At 42.3% G+C, this 26,269-nt stretch overlaps 1 protein-coding gene across 1 annotated transcript in view; it reads right to left on the bottom strand.

Moving 5' to 3' along the window:
- SYT10 (synaptotagmin 10) overlaps nucleotides 1-25,544 on the bottom strand; it is a 39,617-nt gene extending 14,073 nt beyond the window's left edge. The window contains exons 1-3 of the mRNA XM_075116746.1: nucleotides 25,281-25,544; nucleotides 12,614-12,971; nucleotides 5,709-6,273 (exon numbers count right to left, since the gene is read on the bottom strand). Coding sequence (XP_074972847.1) covers nucleotides 5,709-6,273; nucleotides 12,614-12,971; nucleotides 25,281-25,431 — 1,074 coding nt within the window. The 5' untranslated portion in view covers nucleotides 25,432-25,544. The remainder of the gene's footprint in view (nucleotides 1-5,708; nucleotides 6,274-12,613; nucleotides 12,972-25,280) is intronic.
- Between the last annotated feature and the right edge of the window lie 725 nt (nucleotides 25,545-26,269).

A 26,269-nucleotide genomic window follows, 5' to 3' on the forward strand; every position in this document is an offset into this window, starting at 1 on the left:
TTCTCTCCTGTTATTTTTTGCATATCAAATCCAGCTCTTTTTCTTCCTCCCAGCACCACTTACTGATTGAGCTGTTGTTCTGGGAAATGAATCAATGAGGTTTGTGTTTGTTCTTGCCTCTGTGGAAGGCAGTATGGAAGCAGTGGGGCCTGTTGCTCTATAATGACTCCGTCTTCTGCTTGTGGAGGCCTAATGCTTGTTTTAGCCTGACATCCTGATTGCTCTGGGTAAGCGCAGCTGCTGATTGCAGTCCTGATTGCAGAGAGAGGACTCCCTGAGATAGCACGCTGGGTCCAGCAGGCTGAATGCTCTCAATATCATCCCAGGAAGCCTCCTGGGTGCTGCTTTTGTCACTCCCTCTGTACATAACCATCTGTCTTGTGCATCAGGGGCATAGTTTCATCTTGCCAGGCAGCAAGGAAGCCCATTCCTGCTTCAGAACAGCTGACAACAGAGGTACTTCCGTGAACTAGGCACGACAGCTACCAGCACGTGAATGAAACAAAACGTATGCGGCTTTCAGCACAAAGATGCTATTCCAAAGCAGCAATGCATTGACTGCAAAGAGATTATTTGCAGTGAGAAACTCAGAGAACACTTAGGGCACAGCAGGTCAGTCAAGCTGTGCACCTTAGTGTAGCTACCATGGTACCACCTGGATGCAGAGATATCAACTTCCCTTGAAGAAACCATATTCTTCGTTCTTCTAGTATTTCTTATTTTCAATATTCAAATAATTTATTGTTTCAAATGAAAAGAAACATCCAGTACTAGGAACCTTCCCTGCTTTCAGTAACTGGACAGAAACCCACCTTTTCTCCATCGTCTTTTCTAGCTATTGCCCAGAACTAAAGTAATCCCGAGCCTAAATGAAAAACATCAAGATGTTTCCTGTAAAGACTGTCCCAGGCTATTCGCTCATGTACTCAGCAGCAGGTGATCATGTGAATCGTTTATGTCACTGGCCCTGAGTAGAAATGACAAGTGCCAGCTATTCTTGGCTTTAAAGGGGCTGTTCCCATTATGGGGATTATCAATGTTTCTATACTGACAAGCCTTTACTCTTTGACACATTTAATATTGTGTTAATGCTTTTATGTATATTTACAGAAACACTAATAGTCCTCTGATGAGGATGGCTAATAGTAGAGCATAGTCCCCTACATTGCTGGTGATAAAACATTGCCTGATATTGCTGCTCTTTAAATACTAAGAAATAGGAAAACCCTTATAATGTGGCTTCAAAGTTTGACCACCATAAGACAAATCTTTGTTAGCTCTATATGACTACTGCCTTACTCACAGTAGGACCTAATGTGCCGAATTTTGTCCGCTTACGAAATCACTAACTATGGAGAAAACTAAGCAAAGACAATGCCTGCAAGTGCTCTGGGTGAACTGCAGAGGTGGACTTCGTTCTTGTTTGATCAGGAAGTCACAAGAGTCTTTTTCCACAACAGGGGCCAACAGCGAGGATTACCTGGGTGACATCCTACTCTGGCAAGTGTTTGAGATTGACCTACTGAGACAAATGTTACTGTCCCGTTTATTAAAATAAAGGTATCTAAGCTCTTCTGTCTTTTCCAGCAGTGTTTTCCAGCAATGCTATTCCAAGTGTTTTAGAAAGAGCAATCACACATCAAGTGCATCACATGAAGTCTGTTTCCTTACAAAACCTTCTTTTATATCCCACTTCACAAATGAGAAAACTGCAGCGCTGAAACGCCTAGTGCTGGAAAACTATATAATGATCAAGTTCCATCCGTCTATATGAGATAAATTCAAGAGGCTACAAATATATGACAGCTCCATAACTAACATCACCAAGAGACTACCACTGTGCTGGAAATGGCTTTCATCTGGATTCTGAGCCCTATTTTTTTTTTCCAGTTGCATAGTTTCCTACAATTGCTTACACTGAAAGAGTTCACAGAATACCTTTGGAAAGAAAATGTTTCTGACAGTCACTTGCCAATTTTTTTAGGCAATGACGTTAGAGGCAGAGGTTTCCAAAGCAAAGAATCATTTTAAAAAGTACAATAGGAAGTTAATAAACTTGTACATCCAGAAAGTGTTAGATCACAAGAGGTGGTCTTTTTGTCTAAACAATTTTACAACAGTGAATATTTGCACTTAAGTGCTTGTTAGCAATTCCTGTATATGAGTTTTCTTTCTTTAAAGTATGAGGTATATTTTGATAGTAACAAAACCTCAGAAATATATGCAAGACTCACAAGCACTTTGCAAAAACAGAAGCTAGATATGTTGACTAAACAATCTGATATTATTTGTTTGCCTCTGATGTTATGAATTAATGTCCTACAGTACATTAAGAATTACAGTATTCCAATAGACTGAACAACCTTCACAGGTGGTTCAAAGCTGCCTCTTGAGGTTTTTTTTAATCAATCAAACAAACAGAAGTAAACGATGGATTATTTATTGAAAATTCAATCACCCATTTATATGCAAAATTTGGGGATATTAAAATCATCAGATATCTAGGATAATTCTTTTCCATAACCGATTTTGCACCAGATTTACCTTGATAATGTAACATTAAGAAATTAAAATGCTTTAGCACTTACAACAGGCACATGCTACATGTTATACAATAGCTGCAGTTTTTCAACATAACATATAACAGAGGAACAATGATATGAAAGAAAAATTAAAGGAACAAAATGCAAACTATGAAAGATGAATAAGCACCAACAGTTGAAAATCATAAGAGTAAAAATGAGCAAGTGGGGCAGCCAATCCTGCACTCGTATAAAATACTTTCAAATTAGTATTATGAGCAAACAAGAAGTATTAAGCCTGTGGATTCCTACAGAGTCACTGGTTTTACAGCCAAAAGGACTCAGTGCAACCACGCAGTCTGATCTTCCCCAGACTGTGTATTTCCTGTACCAAATAAAAACTCTTTATGGATGTGCAAGCAAATCTTTTAAAAATGTTATCTACTGACAGAGTTTTTGTAGAGCAGAGAATCTCCCAGTCTCTTGTGGTAACTTCATTCACTGATAAAATGTTGCCGCTCATTTCCTTGGTAAAGTTGTCTTGTAGGTGTTCAACTCCGAGACTGCAGAGCCTTCCATCATAAAAATAGGTTCTCGCCAAGCAGGTAACAGGAACGATTTTTACCCTTACTCTATCTTCCGAATAGAAAATTCTTGACTATGGAAAAGATGTAAAAGACTCAAAGATGAGGAGAGGCTAGTTCTGCTCTGTTTTTTTGAGTTTTGGATGAATCCTTTGATCTACCACTTCTACCATTTCCTACCATCTATCATTTAGCAACAGCGTGAGCAAACCACTGGGTGTAGGAAGCTTGACTGAACAAAAGGCTGAAAAACTTCACAGAACATACCACAAAACAGAGCAGAAGTGAAGAAGGAAAAAGCATGGGAGAAATATACATGCAGAATGGCATCTTGGTTCCTATGCTCTACCATGTAAGGCCCTTCCCACTAAGACAGCCAGTTTGTTTTTTAAAGATTCTTTATGAAGACCAAAGCATGCTTGCCTGGATGGAGTTCAGCTATTTTTCACTAATTGTAGAACCAGCTGAATCTTTTTTTTCAAGGCTTAATCCAAGTCCAATTGACTCTGGCAAGCATTACTTAGCTATTTAATTGCTAGTTAGTGACTTTGGTAGACTTAGATCTGGTGCTTAAGACTGTAATTCCCTGTTGATTGACATTTTACACAGTGTTTATTCCCATGCAGGATTGGCTCCCTCATCTTACAGCTTCTGAAATGCCAGAACTAGAAACCTTTATCATGAACCAATTTTAATCTACATGAAACAGCTGAAGTAAAACACAAGGCAGCACATTGCACATATAGCAACAGGACATCTTATAGGAGGGTTTCATTTTGCCACAAAAAATCAGTTCAATCAGTTTCTTACATAACTTTCTGAGAATAGTGTAAGGCTTGTGAAAGCTGATGTGGTCACCCAATACTAGAAGGTATCTCCATTTGATGTGTTTATGGTTCATGATTTAAGTGGACACAACTTATTCATACACATGGTAAACTGTACTAGCTGAAAGGCTGAAATCCAAAAACTTCATGCTTTCTCTTAAGCGTCATACATATCAAAACACCCGCAAAGTGACTTAAGCACTACAACTGCATGTACTAACCCTTAGTGAGGAAGAAACTTGAATTAGAATTCAGCACCAAGATTAGCAACCATTTTCATCCAGATGTGTATTAGTATCTCTCTGAACTGCATAATTTGGTTTGGCATTTCAATCTGATCAAAACCAGTGATGAACAGTCCAGGGATTTGCTGAAACCATTCTAGTTATCAGCTAAAAATCTCACACACATGCCTGTTGCAAAGGGCCAGTGAGCGTTTAAATCATTACTGAAGTATTAGAGATAATATCAAAGCTGGAAGAAATTAAAAAAAATTTACTGGGCTATTAGTCCAAGACCTCAAACACAGATTCAATTTTAAGCTTGAGAACACAGCTCTTAAATTGACCTGAAATCTGAGCTTGATCAAACTAAGCACACACAGACATGGTTTTCTGGAGGTGTGCCGCAGGCTGTTCAGACCAGTTTGGTAGACCCAGCAGTTAAAATACAATAGCTGTTGCTGTGAATTAACATTCAAAATCTATCTCCACTATGCTCCAATCCCTAGTATTTCTCCTTTCTTAGGAAACACAGTGCTTATATGCTCAAACTCATGAGGAAACACCAGCCCTCTTTGTCCTTCTAGTCATGCAGACCTAGGCTTCCCTGTCCAGCAGGTATGAACAGCAAGAAAAGATTTGGGAGAAGAGGCATGAGAGGCCTCCAGCTCTATTGAAGGGATGGCAAGAAGCACCTGTCACTGAAGCAAGTGTCTAGTACTGCCCTGTTCTCTGTTTATCCATGCTGTGGAAGTCCAGCCTATGCTCAAACTCAAGGATAACTCAAACTGTTTTGGATTTCTCCACAGAACAAGGGATGGGAAAACTTCTATATAAATAGCATAGTAGTTAAAAAAGAAACCTAAACAAACAAAAAAACCCACATCCCACCATTTAGTTTCCCCCACCCCCTCAAATTCCAGTGAGGGAAGATGAGTTTGGATTTCAAGGTTAATAAATACAATGTTTGGAGACTGGTGGTTTTTCCGCTGGTATCCTGTCATCCACTCTGAACAATTTCTACTTCCTAACTCTACTTTCTTGTGCCTGCTGAATTTTGCTAGTAACCAGCAGCAACACAGATACATCTACTACGGACCCTAAGCACAGGGCAGCCAGCAAACAACATTTGTAGACTTCAAGCATTTTTAGCCTGTCTTCCTTCACAAGATTCCCAACCTATGAAAATCTGCTAACCAGAGCAGAATGGGCCCTTTTCCTTAATAGATGGTCTTTTTGAAGGACAGGGTATTTTGCCAACAGGAACACGTTCATTGTTCTTATTAAGCAGTGACTTTCATGATGTTCTATTTCATTAATAAACCTGATTTATATTTGCACAGTGAGCCATAAGGGTGACAGTATGTTCCCAGAAGATTTTTTAGTAATTAAATTTTATAGCTTCCTAAGCATCTTATTCTCTATGCTCAAAGGAGAATATTGACAACTTTTTTTTTTTTCTTCCAGACTCTGCTGATAAACATGATGCTCTCCCACAAACTACAAAAGAGAAATAAAAATATCACGTTAATGCTTTTGGAACACATTACTTACTGTGGTGGCACAGTGGATGTCTTTCCATACATTGGCTTCCCTGGAGAGATCTGAGACTTCAAAAAGGTTATCAAGAATAACTTCCCCAATCATGTCATGTCTAGAAAATCTGTCAAAATCATAAACACTGAAATGCAATTTCCTGTTGCTGAGTTGATCATAGGCTACAGGAAACTGAAAGGTTTCATCAAAGACAGGATTTAATGTCTTTCTGTGAACTCGTGTCTGAAACTTCTTTTTCCTATCTGGAAGCAGATAAATCTTAACGTAGGGGTCGGATGTTCCTGTGAAGTCTTTAGCAGGCAGATCTAAGGCTTTGACAATTGTGACAGCCAGAAGTTCATTCTCATAATCATACCGGAGAGTGAAGTTAAGTTTTCCACATGTTTTCACATCTTCTTGTTGCCCATCAGAATCCACAGACTTCTGTTTGTAGAGTTCCGGTTTTATTCTCCCAATGCTGGTTGTCGTCTCTCCCCTTTGCAAAACTGGATCTGTCCCCATGTTAAAATCAACACTGGACACTTGCATCTGCCTTGGCAAGTGCCTCCTGAAAGAATTGTGCCTGCACACATACACACACACACACAAAATGAGCCACGGTTATCTCCGGGAAAAGACCTGGCTGTTTCTAAGTAGAAAATACAAGGAGACCATATTAGTAAGGGTTCTTCTCTTTAAAATAATTTTAAAATAATGCCCCCCAAACGTTTTGCAAGTGTTAAAACATCCTTGAGAGGAAATGATCATTCAGAATGAACTTCTTGGCTCAAGAGACACCCAGTGTCCTGGCAATACATATATTTATAACCTTGTTGTCAGACTATTGCAGCTGAAACGGAATTCGGGTTCTTTCAAAGAACAAGTTGATAGTCCCAACATTGCTTGATCCCACTGTGCTAGGGCCTGAGTAAAGTATAGTCAGGCAAAAAACCCCAAAAAATCACTTGCGGAATTGTCATCGGTACTTCCTGGCTTTCGGAGGCAGTCCATGGTGGTTTCCCAGTTAAATATTTACCAAGCTTCACAATGATCACTGTGAAAGGCACCTGAAAAGGCCATGCAGAGCTATGTCTGGAGGTTTTCAGCATAGTGCTTTGCCACCCTACAACATTTTATTTATACCTGCTTGGTATTTGCCACACTGAGGTACAACCTGCCTTCTCCAATCATACTGGGAACATTTTGTTCTGGCTGCAATACATTTCAAAGTTTTGGTCAACATTTTTCTGTGATAGTTTTCACACTCTGCTGTGTAGTGTGTTAGAAAGCTGATTCTTGTGCTCCTAGCAAAAAGCAATATGTTTAATTCCTTGTAATTCTGAATACAGCGTTGCATAAGCATATGTATTTATGGGCTTATCTTGACTCGTGATCAATGGAAATTTGTGCCTTTCCTACTAAGACTGAAATCAAGCCCCTGGTATGCCAGACAGTCTTACGGTAGTATAAAACTCTGGTCCAAAAGCTTCATAGAATTAATCAGCAGCAGATGCCATTATGACCACACTGTCCACTTTATTTTTTGGACATTTTCACATTTCCTTGGTACTTCACTATCCCAACAATCTGTACTGGAAAAGCTTACTACCTCCTCCTGTGAGCATACTTAGTTGCTATTAAAAAACAATTTAATTGTCAGAATTTCCTCTGCTTTTTGCAATCAATTGCTTATTAATGCCAAATGCAGCATTGCCTTATTGCTTGGTTTCCCTGTGGTGTTGTGTTCTGAAAACAAGAGGTGTCACAGCTGTGTGTTTCTTTCTTTAAATCAGAAATGCAAATTGTCCATTTGAAAGCAACTAGGACTCATTTCATAGATATTATTTGTATTTTTGCTGTAAGTGAAGTGGTTGCAGAAGGCATGAAGCACAAAACTACCGCAGTTCAGCTAAGCAGAGATACAAGAGGGTAATCTGCAGCCATTAAATAATAGATAAGAACGTTTCCCCTTTTGGTTGTTTCAGTACTGGTAGGTGCAGGGAACAGTCCTGTCGTAACACAAGAATAGGAGAGGGAGAACTTCATCGTCTAGGTTTGAAGTAGCTCCAAAAAATCCAGGTGTTTTGATCTCAAATTTAGATGAACATTACATGTCTCTCAACAGTCTACCTTTCTTTTTTACAGACAGACAAGGTGAAAGCTCTTCTTTTCTCTTAGATGTTAAAACTCACCAAATTCATAGTATATGATGTCTACACTGGAATGGAGTGAGGAACTGAAAGGCCCTAACTAGTCAGAAAAGTACAATATTGTCCTCAGGGAGTTTCAGGGCTGTCCTTGTGCCTTTGCCCTCTGCGAATTCCAGCCTCATAGGTGTGCTAAACACAGGGAAGGAACTGAACTCCACCCAAAATATAGTGGCAATAAATGTTTGGGCACACAGCAATTTAGGCACTAGCTCTCTTGTACCTTTGACTCATAATGAAGTCCAGGAAGACCTGTGTTACTGCTACTTTGGTCTGTGCTAATGAAACCTGTGCAGGTAGGCCTTCCTGAGTGCTTCTCACGCCTGCAGCTGTAGCACTGAGGCGCCCAGGTAACCACGGTCAAACCCTGTCATAGACAAGCAGTAGGGGAAACTACCTATGCAGGGAAAACAGGGAAGCTGACTGTATGGCAGTTCCAGTTCGAGTCAAAATGGATACAGGACGAATTCTCTTTTCCTCAACTTCTCTTGCATTTATGAAGATCTGAGTTAATACTTGTAAAAGTGACATATAAACCCCCAAATCTATGATTTCTAAGGTACCAACATTCTTTCAAATTTCCAAACTTTATGCACGCAAGATCCTCTAGTGAACGTAGTCAACTGTTGCGAGATGTCACTAAGTAAAACAGTGCAGCTGTGTGGCTGTTCCCTGTGGGAACCAGCAGAGCTTTTGCTCTACTAAGCCAAACTCCTAATTACATAGCACTTAGTATCTGTTCTGAGTCACAGCATTTCACCAAGATAGCTAATTCGTCTGTTAATTATTAAGATGCTTCATTGTTGTCAGGGCAACATATTTATCTTCCTTTGTTCTGCAATAACAAAGGAATTAATGACTGTGATAATGAAGTACACGGATATCAGGCCACTATATTGTGAAAATGCTGCAAAGCTATTAACGTGTGCAAATCCAGGTACTTCAACCCCTACTGGCTCTTACACGTAGCACTCCTGTAATAGACATGCCTTCCATAACTTAGCACAAATGCATTTTGAGTGACAGTAAATGCATATGTAAATCTCTAAAACAAAATTCTCCTTGCACAGGAATAATGTTAGTACGAAGCTGACTTCTAACTCAGTAAGACTGCCACATGTAAGACAAAAGAGAGGGATAGGATGCTGAATTACTACGTGACTTGGGATTTATGAGGGGTGACTCTAACCTAGCTTTCTCAAATGACGTTAGACCAGTCTTTTGGACCAAATCCAGGAACAGACTCCAGCAGTTGTGGTGTCTAGCCAGAACAGAACTGCTGCCTCCTCCTCGCAACCACTGAAGTCAACAGACCTGCTCGCTTTCCTCTGACATTCCCAAGCACCTCACTTTTGCCTTTGCGCCTCTTGGGAACCAACTTACTCTTAGCAGAGCTGAATGACAAGCTCCTCTCCCACCTAGTGCTAAAGGGCAAAAAGCATGTCCTTGGAAAATATAGGTCAACATCTGAAAGAAGGAATATCATAGAAGTGATAAATCATATTACAGAATATTTTCAGAAAGTGTTGGGAAGAGTGGTTCTCAGTAACACAGAGCAAAAATGAACACCATTGATGCAGGACTTCTATTGCAGTTTACTGGTTAGGTGGGATCAAGGATTAAAGAGCTTTTTTTTTTTTAACAAGCAGGTCTTTTCATCTTATTGGGAAACATGAAAATGATACAGTCCTAATTAAGTAGAAGTTCATAATTTCCCTACACTAACATGTCTCCATGAACACCCTATAAAAAGTAATCAGGCACATTTTATTACTGCTCTGAATGGTTTCTTAAAATACTTACGCTTCAATTACAATGACTTAATATGATTCAACTTCTTTTATTAAGAGATGATGGCCACACAAACCTACCACAGCACTGGTCACAACCCTTTTCTTTGCCCCCACTCAGGTGAGATCAGCATAGAGAATGGATTGTCTTATCCAGACAGCAAACATTTCTCTTCGATCCTTTGTCAACTGAATAAAGTTAGGAGATGGTGCATTTGGGTCACTCGGGACTCCTGAGTACAACGACGCAGTGCTGCATCGAAGACGGTGCAACAGAAAGCTATGCTACCTCTGTGTCTGCTAATGGCTCCTCTTTATTTAGAGGTTCCCAATGAAGGAATCATAAAATGTTTTTGGTTGGAAGGGACCTTCAGCGGTCATCTAGTCCAACCCCCCTGCAGTGAGCAGGGACATCTTCAACTAGATCAGGTTGCTCAGAGCCCCATCTAACGTGACCTTGAATGCTTCTAGGGATGGGGCATCTACCACCTCTCTGAGCAACCTGCTCCAGTGTTTCATCACCCTCATTGCACAAAATTTTTCCATATAGCCAGTTTAAATCTACCCTCCTTTAGTTTAAAACCATTAACCCTTTGTCTTGTCACAACAGGCCTTGCTAAAGAGGTTGTCCCCATCTTTCCGATAGCCCCCCCTTTAAGTACTGAAAGGCTGCAGTAAGGTCTTCCTGCAGCCTTCTCTTCTCCAGGCTGAACAACCCCAACTCTCTCAGCCTCTCCTCACAGGAGAGGTGCTCTAGAGACAGTTTTTAGTCATTTTGTGATCCAGTATTCTGTGATACAAAGGAAAAGAAGTAATCCAGAAAGCTGGTCTAAATGTCCAACCTTCATCTCATATGTGATATTCTTGGCAGTAGTAATTAGTAAGGGCTGTGGGAATGTTAAGACTCATTTAAGGCAGACTTGGGTATTGAAAAAATGTGCTAACAAACACAGAAAGGACCATTTCTGGGTATTTTTAAAGACACATCTCATTCTAAACATGTTTGTAGTAAGGGTGCAGAGTTTTTCAGCAAACTGTAAAGGAAGGTGAGGTCTCCACTCTGCTATGAACTGGATGAGATGGGACAACCAGGGTTACTCAAAGCAAAGGAACTGTCCTTCTCAGGAGAGATTTAACCCTGATAATCTAGAGAGAATAAAGAGGAAAATCTCCTTTATAGAAGTTACCAACATGTGCAGAAAGTGTAGGATTGATGGCAGGTTTTAATTTTGTAATACTGTCCTTGGCTTCATAGATCTTTTATATGCATTTAGATCCCAGTCCAAACCACGCTAGAGGTCTGTGGGAATACTTTCACAGCCTGAAGTAGCTCTGTATCATGCCCTAGAACTTCCTTCTTCCATTATAGGACCACAGGGACTATTCAAGTCCATTTGCCAGCCAGCTATTTCTTTTGTCTGTTCAGGAAGTCAGACAGTCTGACTACCTACAGATTTTCCACGATGGATAAAACTCTTCCAATTAATATCGTATTAGGTAATAGTGAGTTGTGTAAATATCCTTGTCATGCTAAGCTGAATCAATTTTGGTCTCTCTGTGTTTAGTGTAACAGTTACAATTTCAAAGTTGTCTTCCCAGTATTTTGGAAATGTTCCTCACAGCGGCTTGGATACTGCGCTCCCTCTCCTAGCAGATGGATACAGTAGCTGGAGCCAGGCATAACCAGGGCAATGTGGCTTAAAGCCAGCTGTACAGTGTCATAATTCAGGAGATGGTTCAGCTGCTAAAGTCAGTTAGACCTCCCCTGACTGGAGCGCTCTCATTTTTGGGAGCCTCCTGTGGTTGCCTGTTGGCTATTCCACACCGCTGGAATAGCTGGGAAAAAGCACTTCAGCACTCACCAACCCAGTGAGCTGGCAAAATGCTGTCTTAGGGACTCATAGAAGGCCAGCAAAGTATGTGCCCACTAAATGTAAAGCATGTGTCTTCTCCAGTCTTGTGCCTCCAAAGATTATTGTGAATGTAAGCTTTTTTTTTTTTTTGCTTTGGTAATGTGTTCATTTAGCAAATGTTTTCTTGAGGAAAAGCTACTTCTATACAGTGTTTGTATTCTTGCTTATGGCATTATGCAACACTTCAGGTGCCTCCTTTAGCCTTCATTTTCCTATTCTTTCTTTATGAAACAGTGTCTCTCCCCTCCTTTTTATTCTGACGTAGAAAGTGATCTTTGCAGTTCACTGTCTGTTTTCCACACATTAGATTTGCTGGCAGTATTCGAAGAAAACCTCGTTTGAAATTATAGGTCACTGCACACATCTTCACTATTTTTCAATATAAAGCAGTACCTGAGACAAAATAAAAGTTTGCCTCCTCCACTTTAATACAAAATAAATCACTTCAGCAATACTATGCGCTTGTCATTTATTTAAAGATCTATATCTGATCTGCTTTAAGATCAGTCCGTAAGGTTCCACATTCTTAGACTGAGGTTTTAATTCCTTTAAAAGTGGCAAACCATGTCTTAAAAAAAAGTGCTATCAACAACAAATCTGTTGCTTATTTAGTGGAGAGGGAAACTTTTGTCTGCAAATGCAATGGCTGTATCTATAAAAATATCTCTGTGAAAAGCCAGACTTGCAGTACTTTAAAAAGTAACACTAAAATAGATTTTCCTATACACCAAAAAAATGGGAATGCTTAAAGTAGTAACATACGTATTTGCAAAGTAGTAGAAGACACAGATTTAATGTCCATATGTTAAAATAATGATGTAAGTGAAGGTGCATGATATGTTTCAGAATATTCTGTTCAAAGGACACTGAGGCTTCGCCTTCACGTGACTGCTGTTTCTCCCATAACTGCTAAGAAGACAGTGAATAATCCAGGATCCTGGAAATTTTCAGCAGTGTTCTGGCTCTACTTGTTCCCAGGAAACGTGCCACAAACGCGAGTGCCCCTGACTTACCTTGATGATGATGTGGGCTCAGTGATCTGCCTCTGCATGCGTGCATGTCTGATCAGATGCTCTTTCAGTGCATTCTGGACCTCTGCTGGTATATCAGGTGAAGTGTGGCTAATTTTCAATGCAGCTTCAAGTACCTTTGTAGTAGGTTTCCCATTTTCTTTAACTTCCTTTTTCTCAGTGGTCTCAAAAACCTCCGTAGGAGCACTGGAGTTGCTCTGAGGGACATTATTGGCACTGGAAGTGAGAGGTTTGCTTCTCCAGCAGGGCCAACACAACTTCCAAAAGACAAAAAGCGAGACCACCAGCAACGCGAGCCCGCAGAAGCTGACGACTACTGCTAACAGACTGACTGAGATGTCTGCAAGGAATTAGAAACAAAGATCATCATGACAGACAAACACGGAGAGAAAAAAAAATTAAAAATAACACAGGTAAGGGCTAGAAGCATTTTGATCATTGTCTTGCGTAGAGCTTTAAAGTTCTATTTAATGTTTCTTTCCTTTTTGATATCTAAGCCTGTGCCTTTAAAATGTTATCATTCTCTAGTATCTATTTCACAAATACTCCATTAATTGTTGTTCAGGCCAGGGGCCGGTACCTGTACCACTAGTCACGCACTAGTCAGGCTTCTCAGGAAGTGAGGACTACCCAAGTGGTCCCGAAGACACCTAGCTGTTGTTGTCAAAGGGTGTCTGCTCAGGAGCACATCTTGCTGAAAAAGTCTAATGACAGTCAACATATTCTATAAGTGCACATGAAGATAACCCAGTTCTAACCTGCCAGGCTGATACAGAAATTTCTTCAGGACTTGCCAAACTTTTGACTCTGTGCTAACTGCTTCAGATGTTAAAATGTAATATTTAAGCAGCGTAAATAGGGATAGGACATATTCTGTCATAAATAAGAAATTTCTAGGGTTAAATCTTAAGCTCTGGACCACAACTGTGTTAGACCAAGGCAGCACATACACATCAGTATCTAAAATTCTGCTCTGAAAATGCAGCTGACTTCAGAGTACCCTGTACAATGCCCCGAGTTGTACAGATACCATACTGCACACTTAGATACCTCTGCTGCCCTGTATTTGACTTTTTCTGCCACAATTAGATAGCATATCCAATTGCATGGCCAAAGATAGGAGAACAGATTTCATACCAACAAACTCCTGTGAACAGACTTGTATTTTAGGAGGTGGTGGATCACCAGAAATGCCATTGGGCCCTAATTAGGAGTCTTATCCTATGTGACGTGTTTCAGTTTGATTTTTCCAGTATCATGTAAGCCTCTTGTATGCTTTAAAAGTATTCAATAAATGCTGCTTAAATGTCCCTCAAGCAATGGCTGCTGCTGCTTGTTACAACAAGTTTTGACAGTTTAACAGCTAATATTTTGTATCCATAGCTCCAGGCTAGAGGCTACTAAACTGAACCAGTGGAAAAGTGCAACAAGAGTTTGAGCATATTTTCCCTAGAGGGCCACAGGAAGAAAAACAGTCTTCTCGGTATGTATTAGCTCCATGGAACAGTATGTAGCTCACAGGACCCTTTGAGAGATAAAGATTCCAGTAGAAAATTTGGGAACTTTTTTTTTATTAATACATAAAATCCAGATACATCTCTCAGTAACAAACACTGAGCTTACGGCCCACTCAACATGGAAAAGTGCAAGAATTAGCAAAAGCAAATACAAAGCGTTTGTAGTCTGGAGATTTGAAAGACACAGTTCCGCTCAACCTTCACTACTTCATACACTTCCTGGCCAGTGTCATGGGGGAACTGGCAGGGGATGTGCTTCTTGATTTAAAGAGTTTGGCACAAGCTGCTGCCCTGCCTTAAACAGAAGTATGTCTCCTTCAGCATTTCCTGCCAGTCCTGAGAAAGGTGTCCTCTTTTTCTGCCTGTAGGTAAATGTCAAAACGTAGCCCTTAGAATTTGCATGTCAGCTTAATGAGAAATTCATATGGCAAATTCTGATTTAAGATGCTTCCATAAAATGAATGGATGCATAATTATATCTAATAATAATGTAACACAAGAGCAAACAATACTTTTGCATGTGAGTTTTCTAGATAATTTATCCCCAAAAAGGATTATTCGGCTAGTTGGTTTAATATACTGTTTACCCTGATATCCTTTGTGAGCCCAGTAATTTTTACTTGGCTTGTGCATGTTCTGCAGCAGACTGTCCTATCCTGACAAGAGAAGAAATTAAGAGATGCTGAGGTTACAGATGCTTCATTGGTTAGTCACTTGTTGCAAATTTGTATTTCTGAGTTGTGTTTTTTAGTTCTCATTTACAGTCATTGCTGGTTTCACGTCTTTGTATGAGAGATTAAAAGGTATGATATGGTTCATAAGACATGTCTATACAAAATACAAATAAAATAAAGCCTGCCAGGAAACAAACCCAGGACTTGAAACTCAATTGCCTAGGACTCAAGTCCCTAGAATGGTTTTAAACTGGGTCAGTTCATACTTCCCAAGCCAATTCCTGGGCATGGATCAGGAATTAGAGTAGGCCAATGATCATTGTTGATAGGTGGTTTAGACATGGCCCTTCTGTTTCAGCAGATGACAGACTTCAACAGCATGGAGAGAGGCTCTTACATGAGTTGGCCCCAGTGCCAGAGAATGATCATAAGTGAATTTAATATATTAATACAGAGGCATGCCCCACCAAAGGAACTTTTTTGATAAACTGAACCAGCTGAATTTTCAATCAAGATGGACAAAATATTTTTCCATTCTCAAAGCCTGACAAAAAGTTGAAAATGCCAATGTTCTATCAGAAATTAAAAAAAAAAAAAAAAACAAAAAGCAATTCAATTTTGGCTTATTTGCAATATTTCCAGCTCAGTTTAGAGATGGTTGGGATAATTAGGTTACATTTTGAGAGGAAGGCTTTGAGAACTGGTTTTTCTTTTTCATTTAGAAAATGTTGAAACAGGATGTTTTAACAACTTTGAAACTGCTGGAAACATTTCAAAACCAGAAATATGAAAATTGATCCCTTACAGCACAGTTTCAATTTGATGAATAGATACTATCAGCTGAAAAATATTCCATCAAAGCATTTCTAGCCAATTCTATTTCAACGTTTTCACTGCAAGACATTTTTCAAGCCTTCAAATAACTTGGTGCCTCCTTTTCAACACCTACTCCCGTACTTCAACTTTCGCTAAGCTTTTCTTCTGTATTGCCATTAAACAATGTCAAATCTGAAGTAACTCCCAAAATCTTTACAGAAAATATATGTTTTATAGCCCTATGAAACATCTGAAGGCTCAAGAGCAGAAAAAAGCTATTTCTACAAACAGTTGTAAAAATTATAGTTTCCATTTTTGCTATTTTACTAACAAATTAAACCACCTCACAAATTGTACTTCATAATACAACAAATACTTAAACAGAAAAATGAAATATTTTAATTCCCAGGAATATGACAAAAAAAAGTTCATTACAAAAAAGTATTTAATTACATTTACTGCCATAATTGCCAAAAAACAATCAGTATGCCATATAAATTGACATAAAAAGCATATTACTTCATTTCCTCACTTCTGAGAGTCACTCAGTTGAGCAATTACGAGATTTGCTGTTATGTGAAGACTGAAATCATCTGTAGAAGAGCAGTCAAATGCAGCTTCCCAGACCCTTTGCATGTTAGACTGGATATCTCTCTTACATTACCTTTCTATAGGCAGCTTGGTTAAGAATATAAAACATTAAGAGACAGTTCTGCAGACTAGGAGTTTCTTCATATCCCTGCCAAGGAAATTTGGTTGGGAAGGAAAATGGGTACTGAAGGATGGACGTGTCATCGGACCAGGGCTGGAGTTCACATATGTAAGTATTATTTAATGATATAGAACTGGTGACAAATTCAAAGGCTGCTTAAGTTTTTAGAGGGAGATATACTTGCTCTGCTGGGACAACATTAATTGCCAACATTGTAAACAATGTTCTCACTGGCCTCTGGTATGAAGGAAGAGAAAAATTATGTCAAACTACAAGTAGTTGTTTGACAACTCTTTTTCTGAACTGGTAATTGCAGCTTGTCTTCAATGACACACATCTGACCAGAACAGGACATCTTTCTGAATATTCATTTGCACATGCAGATTATGCTTTTGCCATTCCTGTTTTCATGCTGGGTAAACCCAGCAATGTTAAGAAAATCCTCTTTCTCACACACCCCCTTCTAATCAGTGGGAAATCATCCAGTGACTTCAATGGAGTTACCATTTCACTCCTGGCGATTTTCTGTTACTGACCTCTGTCCTCAATGTCATCTTCATAGTCTTGATAAAATTTCATAACTGAAAGAAAGTATCCCATTTCCTCATGGTTTCCCACTTAAAACTACTCTTTCAAGATATGGAATTTGGGACAGTTCTGTATTTCTCATTTGAGAAAGGGCTATTTGGGATGTGCGTGAATTCTATTTACCTCAAAATCTTTCTGCATTTTTTATAAATAGCCTCAGAAACATTTCCACCATAAAAGGCTCCTTGATAGCCAGTCTTCCATATCAGGCAAGTACTTCAGAAACATCCTCATCTTTTTTCTGGATGCTAGGGAATGTTTTGAGCAAAGGTTTCTGTACTATGGCTTCCAACAACTTGTTGTTTGAAACTTGCCTCAGAAAAGTTCTGCCCGTGAAACCATTCACAAACATGCACATTGGCAGACTTCAATTTCCAAACCAAACTGAGTTCATTTACATTTTAGTCAGTGCCCTGAAAGCATATGCCCCTTGACGCTTAACTTTGGAAAAACATGCTCCACAGACCCATGGTCTTGGATGGAGAGAGAGACCAGATAGTGCTGTGGCGTTGCTGCCCACGTGCATAAGGGGCAGCTACGTGTCTGATGTGGACTATGCTAAAGAGAATGTACTCTTGCCACCAAAGGAACATGGGGAAAGGAACACCTGGAAAAAAAAAGAGGTTTATACTCTCTTTTGACCCATCTCTTGGTCTATATCTGATCTTGGTTCTCTTAAAAACTTAAAGTACAACATTTCTGTAACTTTTTTCACACTTGTTTTTCTTTAACTTTTAATTTGTTCTCTTGCTCATCAGCCGTAAGAAACTTCACTCTTTCCATAGTGACCACTCTAAAGGGAACTCTTGTGTCTGGAGTATCAGGAGTCAGCTCAAACAGATAAATTAATATGTCTATGATTTTCTAGGATTTGGAGGGAAACAGGAACTTTATCAATTATAGACGGTCTGGGTCCAATAAATCTCCCTTATCCCCACGTATATTAACTAGTTGGTCCAACCCATAATTTCTGCTGTTCTGTTGTCCTTGGGGAAATTTGAAGAACATGAAAAGTTGTTGGTGTTTGTTTTGACTTGGCATTAACAGATCTTCCACAATTACCTCTACTTCATTCACATGACTGCGGATTGCATGCCTCAGAAAGTGGCAGATGCAGAGTCTTGCATTTTCTTTCATAACCTGAACCTGTCAAAACATTTTACTTCAATTTCAAACAGCAAAAATAGCCTTTCACTGAAAAGTCTATATGTGATCTCCTCTCCTGTTCTCATGGCAAAACATACTTTGAAGGTCTTCCTCAAATCTTTTTACTCTGGCCCTATTGTGAATGTGTTCCCTCCTAGGCTGTGAATCCAGTCTGATGGCTGAATTTGTTCAAAACAGACATCACCATCTACTGGCTGGTATATCGCTGCTTAATGCTAACAGAGCTCTACAGTAGCATGTTTCTTGACAATAAAAGAATCAAATGAAGTCAGGTATCACTGTGATTTACTACATGATTACAAGCACATAAAATTATTAATCTCTTGACAAAATAATTTTATCTAAGTTATAATATTTATTAATGCATCTGATAATCTGTCTCTCTCCCATCACAAATGGAACGCCCTCTTTTGCCATTTCAGACTCCATGTATGGGACTTTAAATTATGTGACGCAGAGCAGATACAGGGTATTTCCCAAAAGCCTGTCAGCCTTCTTCTAGCCCACATTATCTTCAGTTTTGCAGAAATCAGAAGGAATTTGCCATAACAGCTGTGTATTCATGAGCCTCAGTACATGATCTGTGTGCTGTAGGTAACCAGAGAAGATGGCTCTCACTTTTGCCTGACTGGGGCACTGTGTTTTGCCTGCAGTGTAGCAAGCAAAAGATGTTGCACTGAACGTTGGCCTCCTCTCTCCAACACACCAAATGGCAATTATTTGTCTCCACTTCCGAGGCTCTTTCTGGCCTACCTACTTTCCTACTTGTTAACTCTCACTTGATCTCAACAGGAGGTGACTCCCATCTCTCTAACCCACGTGTGCCCCCCTTGCCTTCTGTTAAACAAAAAACCAGCTTTGGGCTTGGTCCCATGCGGCTCCCATGCTTGCAAGGATGTCTGCAAGCATCTGCCAGAAAACCTCATTATCCTTCTTCAGACAAGAAAACTAAATGAAAACACATCATAAGCCCACTGGACTGCCATTAATCATAAGCATGCCACAGCTGTAACAAGGTTCACACAGCTCAAGTGACATGTTTGAATTGTCATGGTTACGTTTATTCTTACCCAGCATTATATAACGAACATCTCACACATGACGAGACCCAGCAAAACACTGTGTCTCTTTATCTTCATCATTACAGATCTGTCCTCCAGCTGTTATAACTATTTCTGTATTTTTCATCTGTATTTCTTTGCAAAATTTGTATGGAGGAAGATTATTTCATAAAATTCTTGCTTTTACTGCATATCACTGCTGCCTGCATGTTGAGCACTTCTGCATTGTTGTGACTGCCTTCGCATTTACAGTAAATAAACCTGGTCTCTGTGGTACGTTTGCCCCTCTGTTCTACCTTTACGATGCTGAATTAGATGCATTTCTGGTTTTCACAGCTTGTTAACACTGATTTTGTAAAGCATATTTTTCAGTAACCCGGTACATTTTTCCCCCCCAAACCCATATTTCTCTCTGGGAATAACTTTGTTCTGACCAGGTGATGAGCTGTATCATAAATACTTTGACTGGTCTGTTAAATGTTCAGATGTTTGTTGTTTAATTTTATCACATTTTGCTGTAACAGAATGCTCAGTTGTTTCACACAACAGTTACTTTCTCCTGAAGAAAAATGTTCCTTTCTTGTATGACAGTGCTACACTGAAGACAGTAGTCTTCACATTCATTCGAGCCATTTCTGCCCCCTTCATGCTTGCTTTGGCACAGTTGAGAAGAACTTGCAAGCACACTACTGGATAAATCTTTTCTTTATCCACCCTGAATGTGTCCAGGCAGTGCAGGTATACCTACAGCTTATACTTTGTGTGTCTGTGTGCACGCATGCATGCTTCAAGGAACGAAGACTAAATGTAAACCATCAGCTGCCATCAGCCGGTTGAGACTGTCAGGGAAGCGGCTGACGGCTGATGGGGGACTCATGGCAGCTACAGCAGGACCCACGACATCGTCCTTCAGGGAAGAGCAAGATTATGTTACAGGATGGTCACGCACAGGATGCTCCACACTTCTATAGTAAATGGTGAACGGAGGTAAGGTTAGAAACTTGCTAGGTTAAACTTCTATGGTAATAAAATAATCGTGAGTAGAGTATTTAGGTGAATAACATATGATCCTGTAGAAGCTGATGCTCTTTGCATGGTCAACTTAAAAAAATTTGTTGTCTGACAAGTAAAAGAGCAAGAACAAACATCACTCTCTAGAACTCTCTAGCCACTCTAGATGGCTAAAATATGCCTTCCTGGCAGGGAAGCAACTGGGTTCCCAGCTCTGTTATAAACATCAGTTCCCCATGAGAACTCATAATGAGATAGTGAAGTTCTGCAGGGCCATCAGGCCTTAAAATAAGCAAAGACAGCTGAAGTGCCCACCTTTTGCAGGGGACACGCAATGAATTTTAAACAAGTGTCCCTAGAGCGGGATGCCAAAGCTCCTCTTATTACACTCTTGTGCAATTGGCTTAGCCTTCAGAAACGCTCCCAACTGAGACTTTTATCTGCACGGTTCCTTTGAAAATTAGGAGGGATGTTTAACTGGCGAAAATTAGAGTCCTTTATTAATCAGATAACCTGAGTCAAAATACAGGTATCACCAAGCTGCATATATGAATTTTGGACACTTCTAGAAAATTATTTACTTGGGTTAGACATAAATTTTGTTAGGTGCGATCCTGTACATCCAGCTCCCATTTATTTTCCACCTGAACTCTTCCTACTATTTGATAAACATCTCAATAATTTTGCCCGAATCTACTGGAAATAAAAGGTGTAAAAAAAACCCAAAACAACCAAACCTGAAACTGCTGCACATCTAATTCAGCATTTTCTCAAAAATGTTATACCCTTCAGAAAAAAGCTCACACAGTCATCTAACTGTATAAAGGTACCATAAATGTAAACAGCTTCCTAATCTTTTCTCTTGAGCATTCCCGAGATGAGAGAATTAATAGTCCTTGTAATTACCCAGGCAGAAAATATAACAGCAGATGTCATGTCTTCACTAATTGTCTAAAGCTCTTAGAAATCTACAAAATGATTTATCTCACTAAGATTCTTTGCTCTGAGTTCCATAGATTAATTATCCATTAAACTAAATATGATTACCCCTTCTTGACCCAAGCAGTGAGCAGTAATTGAAGGTCCTAAGGTGGCAGTGTTGTCACTGAGAGGATAAAAACATAGAAGAATCAGCCATTTCTCTGATGTAATCCTGTTTGTCCACATAGAATGTCCAAACTCTTTATTTCTCTGACAGTAAGAGGAATCAAGCACAAGGAGGTTATTTTTTTTTTGGTAAGCAGCAAACCTGAATAGCTCTCTTTTCTGCTTTGTTGTTTCACTCTGTTGTACTCTGCCTTCCCAAAGCCATACTCTCCATTTTCCGTTCTGTCTGTGTCTCTGGCTCGCTCTTCTTTGTGTTTGATTCTGTCATCCGTGTTATGCTTTTCTTCTCATACTTAGACACCTACGCTATCAAAAAAATCAGTACCCAGCCTCTCTGCTTGCCAGTAAAATTTCTTGGGTCATGAGGTTAATATTGTCTTGTATTTTGTTTTGAGCCTGTGATTGGGTGGTGCATCTTTTGTCTCAAGGAGCTGATTCCTCTGAGAAGCTTGGCTGCTTTTCACGGTCTAGCTGAACAGAAAGCAATCATCACACCCACCAACACAACCATATCACAGCAGTTCTAGCTGCCTTTTTAAATGTTTTTGACTTCCAGAGCATGTTTTTTTTTCTTGTATGAAATAGAAATGGTCTGCTTTCCTTTTTACCATCTACTTTTCTGCTTTCTGAAATGTTTCTTGCTCTGTTCTTTCCAAATATGCGTCTCCTCATCTTTTAGACTTCTTTCCTTCAATGAAATATCATTAGTCATTTTTACTTATGCTACCTTTGTGACACTTTCAGGTGGCATCTTTCTGAGATTAGGAAAACTGAATGAACCCACCATTTAAAGAGAGAATACGCTATCCCTATATAGCCAGCTATTATTTTCTCGCCTCTTTCTACCATCTCCTGGCTTTTTGGGTTTTCACTGAAAGTCTAGCTGTGACATAACAACATATAGTAACAAATCACTATTCTGCAATAACCGTCTCACAATCTTCTATCTTCTCCTCTTCCAGAAGTCCTCCTTTCAACTCAAGTATCTTCTTACTACAGTAGTTTCTTTTCCACACACTTCAGTGCTTGTTGCAGGAGCTGATTCCCATCGCAATGCCAAGGCTGGAGCTCCAGACAACAAGTAACTAAACTGCTTCCATGATGCGTATCACCCACTGTGGGCATACACTGGGAAAGTGCTTCCTGTGTCATCGCTTGGGGGACACAGCAAAACTGGTAGCGCTAAACTAGCCATTCCTCCCCTCTGCCATACAGCTACACCTGCATGACACCAGAGCTGTGCAGAATTTACTCAGCCACAGAAGGATATGGCTACATGATATGGACCCTCATGCCAAATGCTACCACCCTATGCATGAGACAGATATTTCAGGAAAACCCCAGCATTTATGGCTTCATTCTCAGCTGATGATGGAGAACACTTAATGTTCTACTTTTAGTTAACAGGAACTATGGATGCTCAACACTGTGGACAACATTAACTTTATCCATAGAGATGACAAGGAACTCTATGTGCATTTGAAGAGCAGAAGAGATGGCATGACTGGCCTTTCAATGATCACATTTCTTTCAGCCTAGACACTGTGTCAGCCTAGACACCCTTCAGTTCATAAAATTCGTGTGATATTTATGTCTTGTCAATCCAAGTCTTTTCATATTAAAATATGGCCAATTACCAACAATGACCTGTGTCTGTTCCTCCTCTGGAGCCAGAAAGTATTAACATATGCTCACTGGCAGTGCTATTAATGTTTAATTTAATACATGTGCCAAGAAAGTCGTCACCCATCATCTAATAATTGTTTCCTTTTAAGGAGGAAAAGTGAGATTTAGGAAGTCAGCTGAGATGTGGTTGAAGCCCGTGGTCTGTTACATATCAGGTTTTTTCTAATCCAACAACTGCAAGTCAGTTAGGGTTTACAAAGAAAAAACAAGAAGATTGTTGGCTTTGAAGAAATGTCTAAGAAGTAGATCCTGTAGATCTGTAGATCCACAGATCTACAGTAGATCCTGTATACAGTGCAACATCAAGACAAGTGTTGAAGATTCAAGTTTTCTAAACAGGGTTTACCTCATGGGACATTTTTATATCCTTCACATCCCACCTGTTTATATATCCAATTTTTTTTATACAACACCTAATACTGACTCCCCGTGCAGTACTCTCTAAAAACCACTTAGAGAAACTAATCTTTCCAGAGCTCGATTTTCCAAGCTCTGTAGGGTAATTTTATTTTTATGCAACCTCCTACGACTCGGACCAAGACAACTAATACAGTGCGTGATCAGAATATACTCGCTAGTTTACATTTACAAAGCACAACAAATGCACTATCTGTGCTGGTGGAAGCATGCTATGACCCCTGTGCCCTGCTGCCCCCCCGAGCCGGGTCACGCTGGGGAGGTCAGGGTCACCCCCCTCCCTGGACACCCCTGCCTCCACCAGCTGGAAACTCAGCACTCGCCTCAAGCACAAAGCCCTGCAAGAACTGTACAGGTACCGGAGACTGAAAGAAGAATTGCTCCTCTCTCAGACAACAGGGTTTTTTTCTGAGATACTACAAATACCCCAGAATTTGCTGCAAAATCTGCGGGCATTAGAAGCAAAAAAAAAAAAAGGTAACAGCCGCGGCGGCAGCAACAGCACATCTAGGGCACATGCTGAGGACCTGCTGCTTTTCATGACTTGGTGTTAATTTATTTAATTTGCACTGTATTGTTGCCCATAATGCAAGCTCTATTTTATGGACAGACAGAATAGGTTACCAACCCCTTCTGGCAGAAATTAAGGACTGAACTTGGACTAATTTTCAAGCCCCGTCCTAAAAATAAGTACCATGGAAAGCAAGGGGTCCAGAGTGTACTCCACAGCATAACGCAACACCGTAGAGCCAATCCTGAAAGATCCAAACAATCCAGGGATCAGTGACCAAAGATACCACCATTAGGAGTCAAAATCCTGGTTTCGATCAGAGTTTTTCTGACTTAGGAATATTTAAATTAACCTGAATTCTCCCACCCCTCTCCCAGATTTTCCTGGACGCCTCCTGGACGGGACAGGACGGGACGGGAGGGCTGCCCTGACTCCACAGGCTCCCACCGGCTGGCACAAAGCTCTCCTGCCGTCCTCAGCGACTACCGGAGGGGATGTCAAATATCGCAAACCCCGCTCAAAAAGCACCGGGGGCTCCGTCCAGTTTCACGGCACGGACACCCTGAGCCGCGGCCAGGCCGAGCTGCGCCCCGAGTCCCGGGGTGCTCCCCCCGCCCTCCCTCCCCCGCCGCCGAGCCCCCGCGCAACCTGCCGCGGCGCCGCCCGAGTGCGACACGCCGAGCACAGGAGGGCGGCCGAGGAGAGGAGAGAGGGCGAGCGGGGGCAAAGCACGCGTGGCGCGCCCCTCGCAGGGAAACGCTGCCCACCCCGTCACACGAGCACCGAACACAGCCCTCTCCCCCGCTCCCCGCCCGCGCGGACCCCCAAACACAAACACATGCGGGCTTTGCGTGACGAAATACCCCCACCGCGGGGAAAACCTTGCCGAAGCGGAGCTGCGGGGGGCAAACGAGAGAGCTGCGGGGGAAAGGGGCCGGCTCCGGCGGGGCGGCTCCGGCCGACGGCGTGGCTCGCACGTCGGCGGCGATTTCTCTCCCCTCGGCGCCTCTCCTCGCTCCCCGTCCCCCACGCCTGCACCCCCGCCCGCGGCCCCACGTTCGCCACGCCGCCCCCGAGGTTCCGGCCCCCGGCCCAGGGGCGCGGGGTGGGGGTGGAGGGGGGGTGCGCAGCCGGCGGCGGCTCGGCGGTCCCGACCCTTCTCCCTCGCCGCTTCCCGGGCGCGGGAGCCTCCGCGGGCTGCGAGAGGGTGACGATTTTAAAGCGGGCTGTGTGACTGCCCCCCCGCTCCCCCCCTCCGCCCCCTCCGCACGCACGGAAGGCAAGGGAAAAAGTTGCGTTCTCCGGCCGCCCACGCCGGCGCTGCCCGCCCCGCGGCGGCGGCAGGACGGGCTCGGCGGCGGCGGCGGAGCCGGTGTCGGTACCTGTGCCGCCGATGCCCTGGCGGGCGGTCTCCAGGGGGAAGATCCCAGCGCACTTCTCCCGCTCCACCTGCCCGCCCAGGCACAGCTCCGAGATGATCTGCAGCGCTTTGTGGCAGAGGCTGCCCACGCCGTCCTCCGCGGGGAAACTCATCTTCTGCCCCGGCCGCCCGCTAAGCCATGGCCGGTGCGGGACGGCTCCGCGCCCGACCCGCACAGCCTCCCGCGGGGAGCGGAGCGGGGCGGAGCGGCGGCGGCGGGAGCGGAGCGGCGGGCGCGGAGCGAGTGAACCCGCGCTCTCATCCGAAGAAGTAGTGAAGGGGGGGGGGGCGGAGGGAGAGGCAAAAAAAAAATGGGGGGGGAGGGGAAAAAAATGGGGGGGGGGGAATAAGCATCCACTTAGCAACGCCTTTTGTACCTAGCGGGCTTCGGTAGGCGGCTCGGCCAATGGCAGCCCGGCGCGGGGGGCGCGGGGGGGGCGGGGGGCGCCTCGCGTCCCCCGGGGAAACTTTTACTTCCCTCCCCCCCCTCCCCTCCCCCCCCCCCACGGCCGGGGCGGCGGCGCCCGTCGGAGCGCGGCGGGAGGGCTCGGTCGGGGGCTGCGCGGGGGGGCGCGGAACGGTGCGGGGGTTGCGCTGGTACCGGCGGGCGCAGTCCTGCGCTCCTCCCCCCCCTCCCCCCCGGGGTGGGACCCCCGAGCCCCGGTGGCCGCGGCCGCGCTTCGTGCCGGGCTCCGCGGTCGGTCGTCGCGGCGGCGGGACGGGACGGAGTTTATTGGCCACCGCTCCGGTCGTTTTTCCAGGAGGGTTATTTCTTGGGTGACCTGGGCAGTTAATCTTCAGCACTGTCTTACCGGGCAGCGTCCGATGACTTCGTTATCCTAATCGCCATCTCCACTACACTTTTCAACAGCAGAGTTACGGAATAGTTGATTTCGGTTTTTTCTCTAACTTGTAAAGGAGTTAAAGTAACCTTACGATTACCCCGTCTAT

This window comes from Phalacrocorax aristotelis, chromosome 1 (genome assembly GCF_949628215.1).
Source record: "Phalacrocorax aristotelis chromosome 1, bGulAri2.1, whole genome shotgun sequence".
Classification (NCBI taxonomy): Eukaryota; Metazoa; Chordata; class Aves; order Suliformes; family Phalacrocoracidae; genus Phalacrocorax; species Phalacrocorax aristotelis.